This window comes from Sturnira hondurensis, unplaced genomic scaffold, assembly GCF_014824575.4.
Source record: "Sturnira hondurensis isolate 20B ecotype Veracruz unplaced genomic scaffold, ASM1482457v3 Scaffold0015659, whole genome shotgun sequence".
NCBI classification, from domain to species: Eukaryota; Metazoa; Chordata; class Mammalia; order Chiroptera; family Phyllostomidae; genus Sturnira; species Sturnira hondurensis.
This window is the reverse complement of record NW_028088290.1, coordinates 1,033,390-1,052,989: the sequence shown is the minus strand read 5'-3', so window position 1 is coordinate 1,052,989 and position 19,600 is coordinate 1,033,390. Positions and strand designations below refer to the sequence as shown.

Here is a 19,600-nt window from a genome sequence, read left to right as displayed (position 1 = left end):
TCTGTGGGGAAAATAACACCCAATCTAGGTCTCCAACCCCAAAATTGTTAATGGAGACCATCTCCATTAACTTCTTTGTGGAACTGTTATAAGGACCAAAAAAATAAAGTGAAAAGTCTTTATATAAAATCTGAAGCAGAAATGAAAGAAATGTCATGTAGTTCAGCAGACATGCAGAAAAGTAGCACAAAGGAATAAATAAACAATGAATTCTAGGCATCAACATTTTTAGGAGTTCAGAGGGTGGTGAGGCAGTTTCTTATAATAATTTATTGCTTCAGAGAGTAGAAGAAGTAACATGCATAATAAAAACCTAGACATGGAGACATATACTTAACATTTAAACTTTGGCTTCCTTGACACTATTTCTAGAAATGTTATGCCTTGGAGTTATTTCATTATTTTTTCCAGTAAGTTTGAGGTGACTGTGACTGCTGACATAATACCCTGAAAATATAAATTCCATAAAGTGTGATCTGACTCTTCATTTAATTTCCTAAAGATGCTACAAATAATTTATTGATAGCTACTAAATGAATATAGTGGAAAAAGTGTTCCAATGTAACAATAAGAAAATGTGTTAGACAAGGAAGATAAGTATTAATAAAAACAATAGTTATTTCATTGTGTCATAGCTGTTTTGATAGGTACCTTGTATACATTAGGGAACACAATAAAGGTTTCTAGAATATGTTGAAAAGGGCAATGGGAAACATATTTTTCTATTTAGATCTAGGAAAATGACTATATTTTAAGAGTATTGGGCTCAGAATATGGTCATATTTTGTTCTTTTCTTATGCCTGAACATAACTGCCAAGTTTCATATCTGTTCTAATAGTATACTATTCCATGCATGAATCTGTACTACCCATAGAATCATTTTACATGGACAGGACCAATAATACCAGTTTAAATGTATTGAATTAATTATGTCCTAACTTAATTTCTTGGGATTTGTGTGTTATTTATTATTAGTAAAAAAAGCAAAACCTTGGCTTAACAAATTTATCTCTCTAGTCAAGTCCTAGGGTCATGCTACTCAGTGTGCCTGTCTACTGAGGAGGAGTGTGAGCTGCATTGACAACCAACATACTGTTTCCATCATTTAAAATTTCTTTCTACTAATTAAAACCACCATGAGACATCACCTCACACCTGTCAGAATGGCCATCATTAATGAATCAACAAACAACAAGTGTTGGTGATGTTGTGGAGGAAAGGGAACCTTAGTGCACTATTGATGGGAATGCAGACTGGTGCAGCCACTGTGGAAAACAGTATGGAATTTCCTCAAAAAAGAAAAAATGGAACTGCCTTTTTATTCAGTAATTCCACTGCTGGAATTATATCCTAAGAACCCTGAAACCCCAATTCAAAAGAACCTATGCACCCCAATGTTCATAGCGGTACTATTTATAATAGCCATGTGCTAAAAACAGTCTAAGTGCCCATCAGTAAATGAGTGGATCAAAAAACTGTGGTACATGTACATGAAGGAATACTATGCAGTAGAAAGAAAGAAAAAAGGAACTATTATTACCTTGTTCTACTGCATGGATGGAACGGGAGAATATTGTGCTAAGGGAAATAAGCCAGTTGGTGAAAAACAAATACCATATGATTTCACCTATAAGTGGAACCTAATGAACAAAAATAAATTAATGAGCAAAATAGAGTGAGAGACATGGAAACATGGAACAGACCGACAGTGGTCAGGGTAGGAGGGGGTAATGGTGGGAAGAAGGGGTAGGGACAAGTCAGAGAATGACCCATGGACATGGACAATGGTGTGGGGATCGACTGTAGGAGTTGGGGATGGACTGGGCAGAGGAGGGCAAAGGGGGAAAAATTGGGACAACTATAATAAAATAACAGTAAAAAATTAAAAAAATAAAATTTGTTGCCACAAAAAACACTTTTAGCAAACTAAAGAATGTTCTAGAGCCATAGTTAATCTACACTTGGTACAAGTTCCTTATTGTATTGTGGACCAGTAGTAACAAAGGGTTCATGGGAATGCAAGCAGGTCCATGGATCACGTTTGAGCTACACTAGTCGAGGGAAAACTAGAAATTGATTGGTTCATTTCAGTGTGGTCTACTGAATCACTAGAATTATTAGTTGGAGAGCTATTACAGAGCTTCCTTGCACAGCATTGCTATGAAAGAGAAAAGGACACTGGGGCGAACTGTGACGCACATACTATAATAGATCTCATTACTGTTGCCGTTCTTCATCCTTCTATACTTTCTCAACACTTGATCTTCCTGCCCCATTGACACTGGGCTTGGAAATATGACTTTATTAAGACAACAGAATACAGGCAATCACTATGTCATGCCAATTCTGAGTCTACACTCTAGGAGTTGTCCTGTGTTTCTATTCAACTCTGTAGCACTTCTGTTACTGACATGAGAAGCACATGTATTGGATACCCTGTGATGAGAGAAAGTGAGAGACACACAGAACAGATATAGATCCAAACTAAACGGAGGAGCCAACAGCATACAAGCCTTGTCTACATTTGTCAAATTCCATTTGACCTCGAACACATGAGCAAGAATACATAATTTTTGTTTTAATCCATTGAATTATGGGATTGTTATATAGCTTATTCTGGTAGCAGCTAACTAATGCATGTATGAAGGGAAACTTCTAAGAATCAAAGTGAGGGATAGCTGCTGAGATGGATAGGGTTGGAGAGGGTATACTCACACCCTGGCTGTGGGCATGGTGAATGAGGTACTAATAATTAGATAAGTCGCACATTCAGGCAGGTGTTAAAAACTCCTGATTTCACAAGTGCTGAGAATCCCCATTAGGGTCCAACACAAAGAAAGGACCATCCTCCCTCATTTTCTTTTCCAGTTAGTGAAGGAGAGAACAGAATGTGATGCACAAATACCAGAAATTTGTTAGTGAAAGAATAATGTTTTAAATTGGGTTATAACATACTTAAACCATTTACTAAAGAGGGAGAATTTTAAGCTAACGATAGAATGCATGTGTGCTGATATATATGAAGTTACATTGTTTAGTTAGCTTTCTTAAAATAATGATGTTAAAGTAAAAATAGAGCTCTTATTCTACAGTGTGGACTCAACTGATTTTCTACTATTGTTTGCATTTTCCTTTAATGTTCTAACTTAATGGACCCCATCAGGATAATATTCAAGATTGATATTTAGACTCAAGAGCTTAGAGAGATAGCTGTGCTAATTTATGTAGCTTTTGTTAGTAGATTGGGCCAATAGGACTGTCTACAGAATAATGTTTTCATAATTATCACTTAGAGTGTGATAACAGCAATACAGACTTTCTATAGCACTGATAAATAACGGCTTTAACTCCTCCAATTTCCTAGGTCAATTTCCAAAGCAGTTGGTGCCAAACACACCCTGAGGAAAAATAAAATCTGAACTTAAAATTTATGAAAATAAAAGTGAGAGAATAATTTATGTTGGTCTCTGATGTTACAATGTTAAACCAAAATTTAGTGAGTATATCTGAACATGAACAAATATTTAATTAAATTTAGGTATGTACACTCACAATAAATTTACAGGCCACTTTTATAGTTGTTAATTTTTTCTGGATACCTTTTGAGTAATAACTATATCAAAGGTAAAAACTACATTTGTTCAAAGGTTTACTGGTTTGTACTTTCAGTTACTCAAAAGCGAAAACTATGGAACAACTATTGCCCAAAGGAACAAAATATGCACACAGACCTTTGATTTAGTACCCCAGCCAAACTCTGCAGCAGCTCCCTTCATAGAGAGGCTACAGCCAGCCGAGGTGGCTCCCCAGGGTGAACTGTTTCACTTTGTAAAGCTTTGTACATAAGTAGAAATCTGCCATAATTATGACCTTGAATATATTCTGGAATAAGGTATCATCACCAGAATCTCTGGTAAATAACAGCTGCAAGACAAGCAATACATTTTTTTTGAGCAGTGTTTTATTTATACCTTTCTAAACTATAAACTGAGCTCCAATGCATTTCCAACAGAATGTCAGCCATCCTGTGTTTCCAGGGAGCTCTTGAGCTCCAGAGATTCAAGCATTCCTTTGCAATTAATAAGGCAAAGTTACTTTCATTTAATTCACCTAAAACATACTTATATAAGCATTCTAGAAATGCACCTACCTCCTGGGCAGCATTTAAGAAGTGTTGATTTTGAGTACAAGGAAAAAAGATGACACTGACTATTCTTTTACCAATAGTTCTGGCTTTCTCATAAAAGACACACTATTGATCCATTCTTAGTAAATTTCATAATTTCTCCTGATGTCTAATCTTAATATCATGTAAAGACAATCCATTGTTAAGAAATTTTACATGTAGCTATAAAGATTGAGTAAACGTGATCTCAGTAAACAGATGCTCAGCATTTTTCTTCCAACAGTGAACTAGTATCGTAGCCACCACGGACTCTCAAAGTGAAAGTCTATAGACTAGCAAAATGCCTATGACAACTTACACACTTACTGCAGAAATTTTCTTAGAAACAAATTTTCTTTTACATCTAAGAGTTAAATTCAGGGTGAAATAACCACAACCTATGTCTCTAACATCAGCCATGTTTCAACATATAAACCTTGCTAACTTAAAGAAAAAAGATATACAAGCAAAATATAAACAAAGACACTGAAATAGAGAACAGGCTGACAGTGACCAGAGGGGAGAGGGGAGGGAACTTCAGGGGAAAAGGGGAAGGGTTTGTAGGAATATTATAAAGGACACTTGGGCAATAATGGAGGGGATGGAAACAGGGGAGGGAAGTGGGGAGGCTTGGGGTGTAGGGCTGGGGTTAGGGGGAAAAGGCAGAAAACTGTACTTGAACAATAAAAAATTTTAAAAAAAGATGTACCGACTTGGGACACTTTGACTAGTGTTAATACAATCTCAAACATTTTTTCAACGTTTCTGCTTTCGACACTCAGTTTTTATAAACTTAAACATTTGTGTCATAGTGTGACATAAACTAAAACACTGAGGAAAAAATCATGAGTAAGAGGAGCTTTTGGTGGGGGCCCTTGTGAACAAAAAATTTCTTAAAAGTACAGAATTGGCATTTAGGGTCAAGGAGCTTTCAGCTTGGACTATAGATTTTGTTGATAAAAGAGGTAAGTCAAAAGGACTAACATGCCCAAGTATAAGTTTAAGCATATATCTGAACATGATGACATGGTACAAAAAGAAATGAAACAACACTATTACTTATCACGCTGCTAGTGTATCTTCATTTCACATGTACAACGAATTGGTCAGAGGCTATGAATCTTCTTCAAAGAATCACAATAACTTGACTGAACTGCATACCAATAACTGAGATTTAAGTCACTGTCTCTCTAATGTTTACTAGTATTGTCAAAACAATGAGGCATACACATAAGGCTGCTGTCAAAAGTGTGCATGCAAATTACCTAATTGCACATATAAGTGTCAAGCCTGTATAAGCTCTACTGAAGAAGTGATCTCAACAAGTTGTGGACGGAATATAGAACACAGCCTGAACCAAGTAACATGATCGATGCTTGAAAATCAGCCCCAAATGACTGCTGGGGGGTTTCTCTGGAGTCCACAGAATATCAAAGTGAGAGCTTTCTTTAAAATGGAAAGAAATTTATTCACAGAACTAAAGGTGGCAAAGTAGGGACCTGAACCTCAATACACCCCAAAGTCCACGCTCTCAAGATCTATGTCAAAGTGTTTTCTGATACATCTTATTATGCATGGTGAATACTAAATACAGAACCTGTGAGATTTACTGGCAGGAAGTTTTTGAATGTGAATAAGCTAACTTAGAGCAACAGTTGAGAACAGTGTTAGAGGACATGTAGAATTAATAAAAGCCCCATTGATTTCTGATCCAGACACCAAGATTTTGACCAGATGGTTTGAGGTGTAAACCCATTGTGTTTATACTTTTGTAAAATCTACATAAATTTTGGGGACTTTAGAAGAAATAATGTGGAAACACACACACTATAATAGATGAATATGTAACCCTTACAGTTTATGATTTCTCTTCAGACCCTAACACTGAGACAAAAGTATAGGTAAAAGGTGGTCTTTATTTGGGAAGTTATCCCAGGAAGTACAAATGAGAAAGCAGATAAAGTGAGACAAGAAAGGGAGAAGAACATCTGATGAATGCATTACTGCTATGGCAACTACACTTCAACCCCTGTGAGGAACCATTCGGAACATACTTTAGAATCGTTCCCCAGAAGATGGAGAAGCTGGTGGTATTCATCCCCTGAATTCCATCTGTCACTGCTGGAGAGTTGTTTCTGGGGTTGTTAAAGCCCTAGCTCTTCCAGGCTGAGGAGGTCTGGAGGGCAAGCTCCCTGGAGGGCAGAGAAACCGAAACACACAAGCATAGAAATGGGAAGCTGTCAGCATTTCCAGAACACAAACACGGGCTCAGAAAGATGAGCCAGGGGAGCAAAAGCAGCTCTTCAAAAGTGCAAGCCTCACAGAATCTCAGCTTCCTTTACTCAGCAGCGCACATTTCCTAAAGAACTGATCGATTTCCCCAGCCACTGGAAAGCAAAGATAAGTATTTCTGAACCTGCTTTTCTTATTTCCCGCTTTTTCTTGGAGCCACCTCCTCATCTGATGGTCAGGTGCCATATGGACTCACCGCAGAGGCCCTCAGACGCCCTGTGCATTGTTGCTCTGTATGGCAATGCAGCAGGTGGGAGGCTAGGGGAGGGGGTGTTCTGTTCTCCCCGCTCCTGCCTTTATTGCTTTTGTTCAGACTCTGTGACTGCGATTACTACACTGTCTTCTTCTGACCTCCACCCAGCTGAATACTGTGTGAGGAGAGGCTGGTTTCAGCTAATGAATGTGCCACTAGATATGCGGTTTTCTGCAATGTCTCCAAAGGCTATGCTTTGTTTGGACGTTCGCCCTGTTTCAACCCCAATCTCTGCCATCCTGAAAGGACCCTGCCTCTTGGCCACACATTCAAAGCATCAGAAACTTAACTGTTTTCTAATGGTCTCAACAGTGGTGTTCTTAGCACCTCAAGATCCATTGGTGAGGGCAGGAAATAGTATATAAACAGTATATAAAAATAGTAGAAATTTTATTTGTAAATACAAATGGAATCTTAGATGTTTTAAATGATGAATTCAAAACATCTAACCTTTTCACATTTTATAATGTTATACAGTACTATAATATATTTTATAAGTATACACATATTGAGAGTGTCACCAAAATTGATTTTTTAAAAAATATTTTAAAGATTTTATTTATTTATCTTTAGAGAGGAAGGGAAGAAGAGAAGGAGAGAAATATCAATGTATGGTTGCTTCTTGTGAGTCCCCTCCTGGGAACTGGCCTGCAACCCAGGCATGTGACCTGACTGGGAATCGAACTGCAATTGTGTGGTTCGCAGGCCCATGCTCAATCCACTGAGATACAACAGCCAGGGCTCCAAAATTGATTTTTTTTTAAGCTAACAGATGCATCATCAAAATATTTGAAGGTTCTTCTCTGAGACATTGTGTTCATTGTCCCCTGGCCACAGGATCAATGACATCTGTCAAAAATAGCAGTTCTTCAAAGCAACTTTTAGATGGCTGCTATTGTTGAGAAGTCTGCTATGCTTTCAAACCTCCTGGCCTCATGGCCACTCTGTTCAGTCCAGACGATTCTGGGCACCCACTCGTCGTGTTTGATTTCCTCAGCGAGGTAATTTGTTCTCAGGGTTTGTTTAATAAAGAAAACAAAAAGTCCTTTGAGGGTTTTCTGTAGGGTGAGGCACTCTCATTGTTTCATCTGAGATATAACTGTCCCCCACAGTGATTTTGAAGAAAACTGTGCTTATATCCCTGGTGCAAACTATATCAACAGTTTGCACACAAGATAATCACTCCTATCTTGATTTGTTATGTAGCACTTTCTCAGTCTTAATTATGGTGAATAGATTTTCTTTTTGCTGTGTTCTGTATGTTCAATAATTCTATAAGCACCTAATAAGCAGGGACCTTGTTGTCTACTTTCTTTAACTACAAAAACACCTTGCAGACTGCTATTGTTAAAAATGACATGAATAAACTATCAACATAATACACTATTAAGGGATTTACTTATTCAAGTTTTGAAAGATACTTCCTGGTTTTTAAACAGATTTGATGATCAGGTCTTGCTCCTGTTCTGGGTAGCCCAGAGCACAAGACCAAAGGGAGCAGAACAGCCTCAAAGCACAACACCACTCAAGTAAACTTAGTAAGGGCTTAAAATTAACCTACACATTTCCTTCAGGATTTATCATTTCTTCTTTTCTTCTTACTTTTCCAGGTTGTTAATTACTGTTCATACTGATATTAGGAAAAAATAACTTACTTCAATAGAGTGCTTTTCTATCTACAAGACAAATTCACATTTTTCATTAAGTCCACATCAAATTCTTATGGAAAAGAGATTTTCATTACCTTCATTTTCCATAAAAGTAATGAGCCTAAACAAAATTAATGCTTCATCCCAGCACATTTGGATAATAAATGACAAATTCAGGGAACTAAAACCTTACTTTTGTTAGATAAGATAGATAGTAAACCAAGGAGATGGGGGCAGGCATGTGTCACCCATTAAATCAGCAGTCTTGAGCTTGGTCTGGTGAGATTGCCAGGTGTTCCAAAAATCACAAGAAAAACCATGATAGTGCAGGAGGAGGGGAGCCCTTGAAATTCTGTATGCATTGTTTCCACAGGATGGAAAAGAAAGTCTTTGAAATTGTGTTTTAATCCCAAGGTCTGGAAGGGATAGGAGGAAGAGGATAGAAGCTGGCTACAGGCATAAAAAACCCCAAGCCCAAATAGTGGGCATACTCCATTAGCTAGGTGCCCACTTTCAGCTTTGTGTTCAAGTGTATAGAACAAACTTACTATCTTATTTCCACTACACGTGAGGCACTCAGACTAGCAGAGTGCCCACTTGCTGCAGCTTTGTGCTCAATAAACTTACTGTCTCATTTCTACTATACATGTTGTCTCTTACCTGAATTATTCTCCTGTGAGCAAGGCAAGGACTGAGGAGGGGGAGCCCTAACTCCAGTCTCCTAGGTAACACTTTTATGACTTCAAATCTACAATAGACATTTTATCTTATTGATCTGTATACAGTATTCAGTTGCGTGTGTGTGTGTATGTATGTGTGACTATTTTTCTGGAACTGCAGATATGTAAGTAGAATATTCTTTATATAAAGATATATATATAAAACAATGTTGTTTTATATAAGGATAGAATAACATATCTTCATTAAATTTTTGATAACTAGTTTATGAAGATGTCTATATTTTGTTGGCATTCCTTTTTGGTCACAGAAGCAGATTGAGTGATTATTTTCAAAGGACAGAACACACGGTCTTCTTTGTAATAAGTGATTCACTTGGAGTCTATTTTATCCGAAGTACAGCATGATTTTTTTCTCTAATTGAGATATTTTTCTACCTAGGATGATCCTAATTATTTTTGATAAAAAATTCAATATCATAAAGGATTGGTGTTAGGGCTTTAAAAGTGAAGGTGAACACCTGAGGCTAACTGCTAGGTAAATTTGCTACATACTCTTCCCAGCAAACACAAATTACATCCCCTACTTGAAATTGTTGTTGTTTGTTCTTCCCCCGCCCACAGGTTGGTTTGCTGCACATTCTGTAGCTGATTATCCTGTTTGCTTCAAATTTTTCTATAAAGAAATAGTCTAAAAGCTCAGTTTTAATATCCAAAACCATGACTATGGTGAGCCTCCACTTGTTGATGTCAATCTAATGCCAGAAGATTTCATGTTGCGTAAGCAGTAATTTACTAGTTATGCTTAGAACATTTGGTCCAATGTCTCTTGGCCACAGGCACAGAGAGTCCACCACAACTCTATATTCTAGTTGAAAAACACTACAGTAAGAACATAAAATAAAACCAAGTCTTTGTTCAGAATTTATGCTGTTTTAAAGAAATAAAGAAATACAGAAAAATAAAAGACTCAAAGTTTTGTTAGGATTGTCTAGACATTTCTGTTTCATTTCTCTTACAGTTTGTAAAGAAAAAAATCAATGATACACCAGAAAAGGGGTCTCTAATTTTGAAAGCCAAAGTATGTGATTATGCTGATTAGTTTTTGTCTTCTGGAGGCCTCCAAAGAGAGACTATGCATGTTCCGTGAATAAGCGCACTGAAACATTCTACCAGTTCATGAGTAAACAGGAGTATGCAAGCAGTTAAGTACATTTTTAAGCTCAGTGAAGTAGCATATTCATAAGTGTGGAGAGCAGGCCCAGAAGCCATGTTTAGAGCATGCTCAGTAGAACAGTGACTCAGGGGAATGATGCAGCCCTCGGCATGCACAGTACATGTCAGACATGTGCTGATCTGAAGGGTAACACAACCCTCTCAGAGAGTGACGTAAAACAACATGTGCCCATCAGAGCTGATGTAAACATGTTTTTACTGAAATTGAGAAAAACATGCTTAGGAGAAACTGCATAAACCGCATGACTTTGCTTCCAAAAGAAAGAATAAAAGCAGAAGACCCCAGAGTATGGATATGCATATACATCCAGAGAGCAATTCACCTTGAGACGTCCTGCACGTTCAGCCTCAGGAGAAAGAGTTCCACTGTGCTTCCGTCCCGTGACCCTGCCTTGCAAGATCCTGAACCCCACCCCCTCTGCCGGCCCCCGGGTGCCTCATGGACCCAGACCTGGTTGGTCTCTGGTGACTCAGGTTCGTTATTCTCTAATTCTTTTGTGTGATGTTATTGCTGATTGTTTCTGATTGGTTATTATTGTTATTATGTAAGTATGGATTTGGATTAATTCTGCATTAATAAAAGCTGAATGAATAGCATAGTCACCTGTGTTGTCTCACTGTTGTTCTTTAGTCCCTGCATCAGCAGGGCTGGTGGCCATGTAGGTGGCCCAGTGCTTTAGCTGTGTAATCCTGAATCAGATGACCTGAGCAGGGATGGAGGGCTGACATATAGGAAGGAACATATCATGAAATCTGCTCACCACAATAAGTGCAATGGAAATAATAATGGAACAGTGATCAGTGATGGGCACCAGAGTTTCATGTCTCTCAGAATAGAGATATGAAATGCTCTGGATGTTATGTCATGGCATGGTCTTATAGAGAATTCTCATTGCCTAATTTAGGCTGCTAAATTGAATTTTTCCTGAAAAAAGTAGAAGATGAGTTCATTGTTTTTGCTATTTTTTAAAAAAAGCTTTTGCTTATCAGGCTTTGTTTCTCATTTTCATGGTTGGAATACAATTAAATCCTATAGATAGACAGATGGGTTTTAGCCATGCTAATTACCATGGTGATCAATGAACGCAGATGCTGTTTAGAATAGAGAAAGCTATATAAATAACAATCTGGAATTTTTCTCTTTTATAATATAGCTATAGAAACATCACCTATCATGCATATAATTCAGGAAATATCTAATTGACCATGTTCTTTTAGTATGATGCCCTTTTTTATTTATGTATGATCTTTTTACTGTATCTTTTGTCAGGAAAGAAACATACATGCATGCTGCAAAGACAGTTAACACAAAGTGTCACCATAAACAAAGTGACTTCTCATGTAACTAGCTATTGGGGTGGCAGGGCCAGTAGCCATAGGCATAAGATCCTTCCTGTTGGGTAGACTGCATGCTGTTACTCTGTACCCCATAGTTAGAAGTCTCAGGTGCCTGAGGTGAATGTGTGTGGATAATGCGAAAACTGGGTATTTTCAGAAAGTTCTGCATTGTTTCATAGCTATGTGTATAGCCCAATCAGCACATTAAAAAAAATTAAAGTGTGATACCCACTAATTTTAGACATTTATATTAAGAGCCCCCCACAGGGACTTCTGGAAGATCCCAATGACAGCTTCTACTCATTTTCTAGTATCTCTACAGGTTAGAGAGTACCATAAAGCTAAGGCTGATGGGGAATGTAGGTAAAGTCTTAAAGGAATCTTCACCAACTCTAAAGAAGATGCAGGTGAATTGAGAAAGAGATCTATCCAGATTTCAGTTCAGGAACTGCATAGACTTTCCCACATGAGATAAATACTGCCTCTTAACTCAACTACTAGGTTCTGTACCAGAAAGAAGTATGGACATTCACTCAGTTTGAGTGTGTAGGTGCCTGTGTGAGCGTTGGGGATGGAATTTCCACTTTTTAAGAAGGCTACAGTACTATCCCTTCTCTGTACTAGTCTTACTCTCCTACAGCGTCCATTTGGTTCAAGCACCTACAATAAAAAATGAACTGTAAAACGTATGTTTGTGTAAAGAGACGGAGTTGAGTGAGTGGCATGATATTAACTCCTCAAGGGAAGGGCTATTCCTCCAAACCCAGGTAAGTAAAATTTAACTACGGCTGTGACCAAATCATTCTTGCAGGTTCAACTCAATGAGCATTCTGCCTAGTCCTATCCACACCTGGCACTCCCCCTACCCAAACAAGCAACCATAACTCTTCTAAGTAAGCATAGGGTTTTATTTACATATCTATCATGACTCATTAATTTTTATTATGTAAAGTAATTCAAGGGGCACAAGTCTCATCTCCCCTTGTAGATATCTTGTTCTGTGAAGGAGGAAAGTGACTCCTATTCATCCTTCTGCCCTCAAAGTGCCTAGTCCATTGACTTTCTCATAAGAAGTTGTCATTAAGTATTTATTGTGAGAAATCATTAACGTGTTTCTGAGCTCACTTCCAAATAGGACAAAACTAACTATGTAAATATTAAACACGTTTTTAACTTTCCAGTATATATTCTTCCAGGCAATTAATGAAACCAAGCCAAGACACTGCCACAGAGAATGATGTTGCCTTCCATTGATCCCCACTAGGAATGACTGTGCTGGAAGGGCAAGCAGCATGAAAGCACAGAAAGCACAGGTACACATGCACACAAATTAGATCCACAGAGAAAACAATCACAAACTGCTTCAAACCTCAGCAGCACCCTCCTGGCAGCACTGAGAGAGAACTGAGGAAGAACTCAGGAGAGAGCTCCTGAGAAGAGAGAGCTCCTTCTCCTCACACACGAAGATCTGGGATTTCACTGCCACTCTTTTATGTGGACTCTTGCCCAATGTGCAGGTCTATATGGTAGTTTTGCCAATCACTCAAACTTTTCTGGTTGTACGTCACGATCAAGACCTTGGTTAGAACTCTGGAGTTTCCAGGTTGAGTAAGATAAGGTATCTGACAGTAAAAATGATTCATGGAGTAAACATCTCATGGGAATAGTTTTAATGAAATGAAGATACAATTTCTAAAATAAAAGTATAAAAGGATGTAATAAAGGTGCTGACTTTCAAACCTATAGTTTGATATTTTAGTCTAATACATACTCTTGCTCTTAGAGATTAAGGTATATGCTCAGAAATATATGTCTTTTCCATCAACTACCCTAAGAAGTGATAGGCACCTAGAAGATGCTCAGAGGTTAATGCTTTGTTGATTAATGCTTTGTTCACCATATGACCCAGCTAATTTTCTCATTTTCAGGATCAGACATAGTTACCTGAATGCAATGATGAATTCATATGTATACAAGCATCAATATTCTGACAATGAAAATTTATGTTGAAGTGATTAAAGTATATTTGAATTTATAAATAGGTTACTTTGGTATTTCTGACTTATAGTGAGAGTGATTTTTAATTTTTAAAATTTAATTCATTAATTTTTAATTCTCACCCAATGACTTTTTTCCCCCATTGCTTTTAGAAAGAGAGAGCGAGAAGCAGAGAGAGAAGCATCAATGTGAAATGGAAACAACAATCGATTGCCTTCTCATCCACGCTTGGCCGAGCCTGACTGGGACTGAACCATAACCTGGGTACGTGCTCTGACTGGGAATTGATTCTGCGACCTTTTGGTTTTGGGACAATGCTCCATTCAACTAAGCCACACTGGCCAAGGCTAGTGACATTTTAAAAATGAGTTGATTACAAGTTACTACAAAATAATACACAATAAAAATTGGTTTGAATGGTATTTCTCAACAATGGCTGAATTAAAAATGTGAGGCCCTATTGTTAATCTTACTATTTAGTGTTACCTGGTTATTCTTCACATGCAGGAATAAAGAAATGAAAACATTTCTTTTCTGAAGTATTTAGGAAACAAGTAACTGTCAGTCCAAAGTTGTAAGTTATTTTTATCCTGCTTTTAATTTGTTACACTAAATTTATTTAATTTATAAGTATTTCTCTCAGAAATTGTAAGTAATCTTTAAACTTTTAATAACAAGGCATGTGTCTCACAGATCAGAGTAATTTTTATATGAGTAAGACATTAGATGGATCCTAAGGCAAAAAAAGGAGGAAGCAAACTTTCTTAAACCTAAGTATATACACACACATACATTTAGATTTGGAAAATATACAGGGTGTGGCAAAAGTAGGTTTACAGTTGTTTGCATGAGAAATAACACAATAATTAATAAATAATAATACAAGAATAAACTCACAATAGTAATCCTGTTTTTGCTCTACCCTGTATCCTGTATATTTTTAAGAAGCAAAATTATCAAGAGATTATTATATGTTGTATTATTTTCTACATGCAATATATAACTTAAAAGCCAACTCTTTTCATGGTACAATATTAAAACTAATAAACTACAGCAATAAATAAAACATGACATAAAAATATTCCCTGATGGAGAATGACATCATCTTTCAGTTGCACTTTCAAAGTAATTGAAAACATGTCCTGACTGCATTCTTGCTCATTCTCTTCTTGTTCCTCTCTCCACGTGTATGCTTGGGTATGTGTTGTGTGTCTTCTCTCCTTACAGGGAGAGAAAACTATTAGCTGAGTTCCCAGAAGGTTCATTCAGATTAAACTCTTAGGTAGCCCAAGTTTCTTCAATTGCACACCTAAGTGGACACGATGGTGTTAAACTCCAGAGATGGAGGACTCTAAACTTTTCACATGGGAAATCTCCAAATATACTAATAAAAGATTGAACTTTCATTAGAGCATTAAAAAAAGATTTTTAAAATTTATTTTCAGAAAGAGAGAAAGGAGGAAGAAAGAGAGGGGGACAGAAACATCAATGTGCAAGAGAAACACTGACCGGTTGCCCCTTGCACGTGCCCATGTGGGACAGGCCCACAACCCAGGCAGGTGCCCTGACTGGGAATCAAAGGCGACCTTTCGCTTTGTGGGATCTCACACAACGAACTGAGGCATGCCTGTCAGGGCTCATTTGAGCATTTTTAATGCTTCTGTTAAATAATGAACTACCTGAAAAAATGTTATTCATTTATGACACTTCTAGCACAATTTGTTGCATTATTGTAAAGCAAAAAAAAAAAAAACCACAAAAAACAGCTAAAACATTAAAATTTTAAACTCTTACCCAAGAATAGGTTTTTATTCATTTTACAGAGAGATGTGGGGAGGGAGGGTGCTAGGGAGGGGGGCGAGAAAGAGAGAGAGAGAGAGAGAGAGAGAGAGAGAGAGAGAGAGAGAGGAAGAGAAATATCTATGTGAGAGAGAAGCATGGATTAGTTGCCTCCTACATGTGTCCTGGTTGGGGATTGAACCTGCAACCTAGGTATGTACCCTGACCAGAAATTGAACCTACAAACTTTTTGGTATAAAGGATGATGCTCCAACTGAGCCAACTGGCCAGGGCAGGAAAATTAGTTTTTTAACCTAAGGACACTGCTTTAAAAATTCTGCATCTTTCCTAAGTTGCACTGAAAATCTCAAAGGATGATTTAACTGTCTTAATAAGTCTTGATTGTATTTTATTTTAAAAGTAATACCAGTCACACAAAGAAAGAAATCCAAACACAGCAAGCTAATTGACTTGGTTAACATTTTAAAATTATTGTATATGCTACATAAAAACATTTATGCAGCTACTATTTTTTTAAGAAAAAAACATTTATTTTTCTCTGTAGGCAAGAGACAGTACTTTAAGTATCAACTGATATTGAAGTGGAGCCATTTATCACATGGATTTTTTGCTGCAATAAGTTTTTATAAAGAGACAAATTAGAAAAGGTATTATGGTGGATTTATTCCAAAAACTAACTTTGGGGTTACTTACTTGGCCAATATGAAATCAATGTCATCTTTCCTGTTTTCTGGGTATTTAGGCTACACAATGAGAATTGATTTTTTGAGTGATAGCCCTGAGAACTTGCATCGGCCTCACTTATCAAAGAAAGATTCAATTATGTCCTGATATTCTACTTACCAAGGAAGAAAGTAAGCAACTAGGTTTACAAAAGGTTCCTCAAGAAAAGTTTCCATAACCTTCAGTTCCTTAGATTAGCACATCTAGGCAATTCAGAGCGCCCACTTCACAGTGGTCTGTGAAGTATGGCATAAGAATTTTTATTTTAGCAGTATCTAGATGTATTCCCAATGACCCTCCAGTTTATTACACAACCAGAAGAGGTTTTTAATTAAAAATTTGAAGTAAAAGAATTATACATGTGGTGGGGCTAAAGTAAGTTTACAGTTATGAATGCACAAAACAGTTTGTTCTTATATCGTTTATTAATTGTTGCATTATTTTTCATACCCCAAACTGTAACCTACTTTTGCTCTCCATCCCCCATAGTGCCGAGTAAAATGAAAGACTCAAACAACATATAAACAGAGGTGCTAAACAACCCCGGGAGGCTGTGTTTATCTTTTCAGTTTCCAGGCAGTTTTGCAACAGAGGTTTAAGGCCTAGATGGGCAGCTGGGCTAGAGACGCCAAAAGATCTTCGGCAATCCTGACCTTGTGTGATCTACAGAACGATGACAGTGAATTGGTCAAACCTGAGGGTCTCTGATTTCCTTTGTGTGTTCTCAGTATAGAGGAAATTAGTAAAAAGCACAAAAGTACACAATGCTACTAAAAGTAAAGAATTACAGCAAGATGATCAAACATACTGCATTATGTTCAGTATCAGGAAAGGCAATGGTTACATATATAAAAACAACTTCTTTGTATGTGGACTGGGAATTCTTGCTTTGCCAAAAACACCTCTGTTCTATAGAAATGCTTCCATCACGAAGGGAACCCTCCTACACTGTTTGTTGGTGGGACTGCAGACTGGTCCAGTCACTGTGCAAAGTAGTACTGAGGGTCTGCAAAAAATTAAAAAATGGACCTGCCTTATGATGTAGCGATTCCACTTCTTGTGTACATATCTGAAGAAACCCCAAACACCAATTTGAAATAGATGTGACCCTGTGATCACTGCAGTGTTATTTATAATTTCCCATCAATAGATGAATGGATAAGAAAAGCTGTGGTACATATATACAATGAAATATTACCTAGCCATTAAAAAGAACAAATTTTTTACCATTTGCAACAGCCTAGAGGGTATTAAGCTCAGTGAAGTCAGTCAGGAAAAGACATATACTATAAGATTTCACTTACATTGTAGTGTCTAAATAATACAATAAAGAAACAAACAAAATAGAAGCAGACTCAAAGATAGAGAATAGACTGATGATGTTTAGGAAGAGTTGAAATCTTTTTCATATCATGGGGTTTAATAGGCTTTAAACCTCTGGCCCTGGAACCTAATGGACTTAAGTAACTTTGTTTCTATGGGAATGGACATTCTCAGTTCCAAACGGCACACATACAAATGCACTTTGGAACACACCATGTTACCTCAAGGTTCCACGGGGCCAGGCAGTGGGCACTGAGGCTGGCAGGCAGTCCCCAGACTGGTGAGTGGCTGAGCCTTTTTGAGAGGTGAATGAACCTAAGCCAAGGCACCCAGTCTGAGGAGCTGCTGAGTCACCAGCAGAGACCAGCTCCAGCCGGCCAGTGAACAATTGATGCCCTCTGCTCACATGGCCTCCCTGGGCCCATGCCATGCTGGTCACTGTGTACTGTGTTCAGAGGGACCTCTCCGAGCTAACTTTCTCCCTCCAGGTCCGCCCTGATTTTGAGCTTCGCAATTTCCGAGTCCTCTGTGAGCTCGAGTCTGGCATCCCTGCTGATGAGATCCAGATTTTCTACATGGAGAGGCTCCTCACTAACGACCACTCTTCTCTGGGCTCCTATGGCCTCAAAGACGGTGATGTGGTGGTTTTACTTCAGAAGGAGAGTGTGGGACCTCGGTCCTTGGGTCGCTCATCAAGCCTGCACCTGGCAGATCTCACTGGGATGGCCATGCCTGGGACATCCAACCCCCGGCGGCGGCGGCAGCAGCAGCAGCGGGCACATTCATCCCGGCAGTCCCGCGGACTAGACTCTGGAGAGATGACGTCTGCTCAAGGTCTGGGCAGCCCTGCCTTGATCCGAAGCATGCTGCTCTCCAATCCCCAAGAGCTGTCTTTGCTGAAGGTACGCAATCCTCCCTTGGCAGAAGCCCTGCTCAGTGGAAACCTTGAGACATTTTCTCAGGTGCTGAGGGATCAGCAAAGGGAGAGTGCCCTGAGAGAGCAAGAGAGGCTTCACCTCTACTGTGCTGACCCCTGTGACTTGGAAGCTCAGGCCAAAATAGAAGAAGAAATTCGGCAGCAAAACATTGAGGAAAACATGAATATAGCGATAGAAGTGGCTCCAGAGAGTTTTGGACAAGTGGCTATGCTCTATATCAACTGCAAAGTGAATGGACATCCTTTGAAGGCTTTTGTTGACTCAGGTGCTCAGATGACTATTATGAGCCAAGCCTGCGCTGAGAGATGTAATATAATCCGGCTGGTGGACCGAAGGTGGGCTGGGGTTGCTAAAGGGGTGGGCACACAGAGAATCATGGGCCGAGTTCATCTAGCTCAGATTCAAATCGAGGGTGATTTCTTACAATGCTCTTTCTCTATCCTCGAGGAGCAGCCCATGGACATGCTTCTAGGGCTAGATGTGCTCAGGAGACACCAGTGTTGCATTGACTTGAAGAACAACGTGCTGGTGATCGGCACCACCGGCACACAGACTCACTTTCTTCCTGAGGGAGAGTTGCCCCTGTGTGCTAAGCTGATAAGTGGTACTGGGCAAGAAGAGTGTTCGGCCCAGGATGGCAGACACTATTAAAAATTCGGTCACTGATCCGGGATGAAAAGAGCATTGAAACAGGTCACGAATAAGTTACCAGCCTGAGGGAATCTAGGTTCTGGGAAATTACAGTCTGTGAGCTCCTTGGCAATGTAACCATTAAAAACAACAGTGACAACTAAACCTGGCCTTGGGATCAAGTTTGTGAGTCTGTACCTATGCAAATTGTGACTGCCTGATTTTGGCCCTGCTTTCTTTCCCCTCATCATAGATCACTGAACCTCACGCTAGGGAGGCAGTGGAGGCTCCAACTGATGTGCAAATAATCGGTGAAAGAAAAAGCACCGTCTTCTTTTGCAGGGCCGTGAAACTCATTTTCACCGGGGCGGGGTGGGGGGTGGGGCACATCAGCCTCACGGTTGCCTTCAAAGGGCCGAAATAATTTTAGAACTGTATAAATGTAACTGCTCCTTAACTGTTAAGGAAGCTTATATGGCCCCCCCGGTGAGAATGAGTTTGACACCCCTACTTTAGAGACACTTCCATCAGATTCCAGGGCAGCTTGTCCAGATGAGTTGCTATTTTGCAGAATTTG

General features: G+C 38.7%; 2 protein-coding genes across 3 annotated transcripts in view; one reads left to right on the top strand and one right to left on the bottom strand.

The window, feature by feature from the left end:
• Positions 1 to 19,600, bottom strand: part of PDGFD (platelet derived growth factor D) — a 250,591-nt gene that overhangs the window by 103,278 nt on the left and 127,713 nt on the right. The gene's annotated exons all lie outside the window — the stretch shown is intronic.
• On the top strand, positions 17,884 to 19,044 carry DDI1 (DDI proteasomal shuttling factor 1). The gene has a single exon (XM_037065334.1). The coding sequence runs from the start codon at positions 17,884 to 17,886 to the stop codon at positions 19,042 to 19,044; it is 1,161 nt and encodes a 386-aa protein (XP_036921229.1).

Bases quoted from the DNA above. Each gene is read 5' to 3' on its own strand.
- DDI1 (XM_037065334.1), top strand. From the start codon at position 17,884: ATGCTGGTCACTGTGTACTGTGTTCAGAGGGACCTCTCCGAGCTAACT.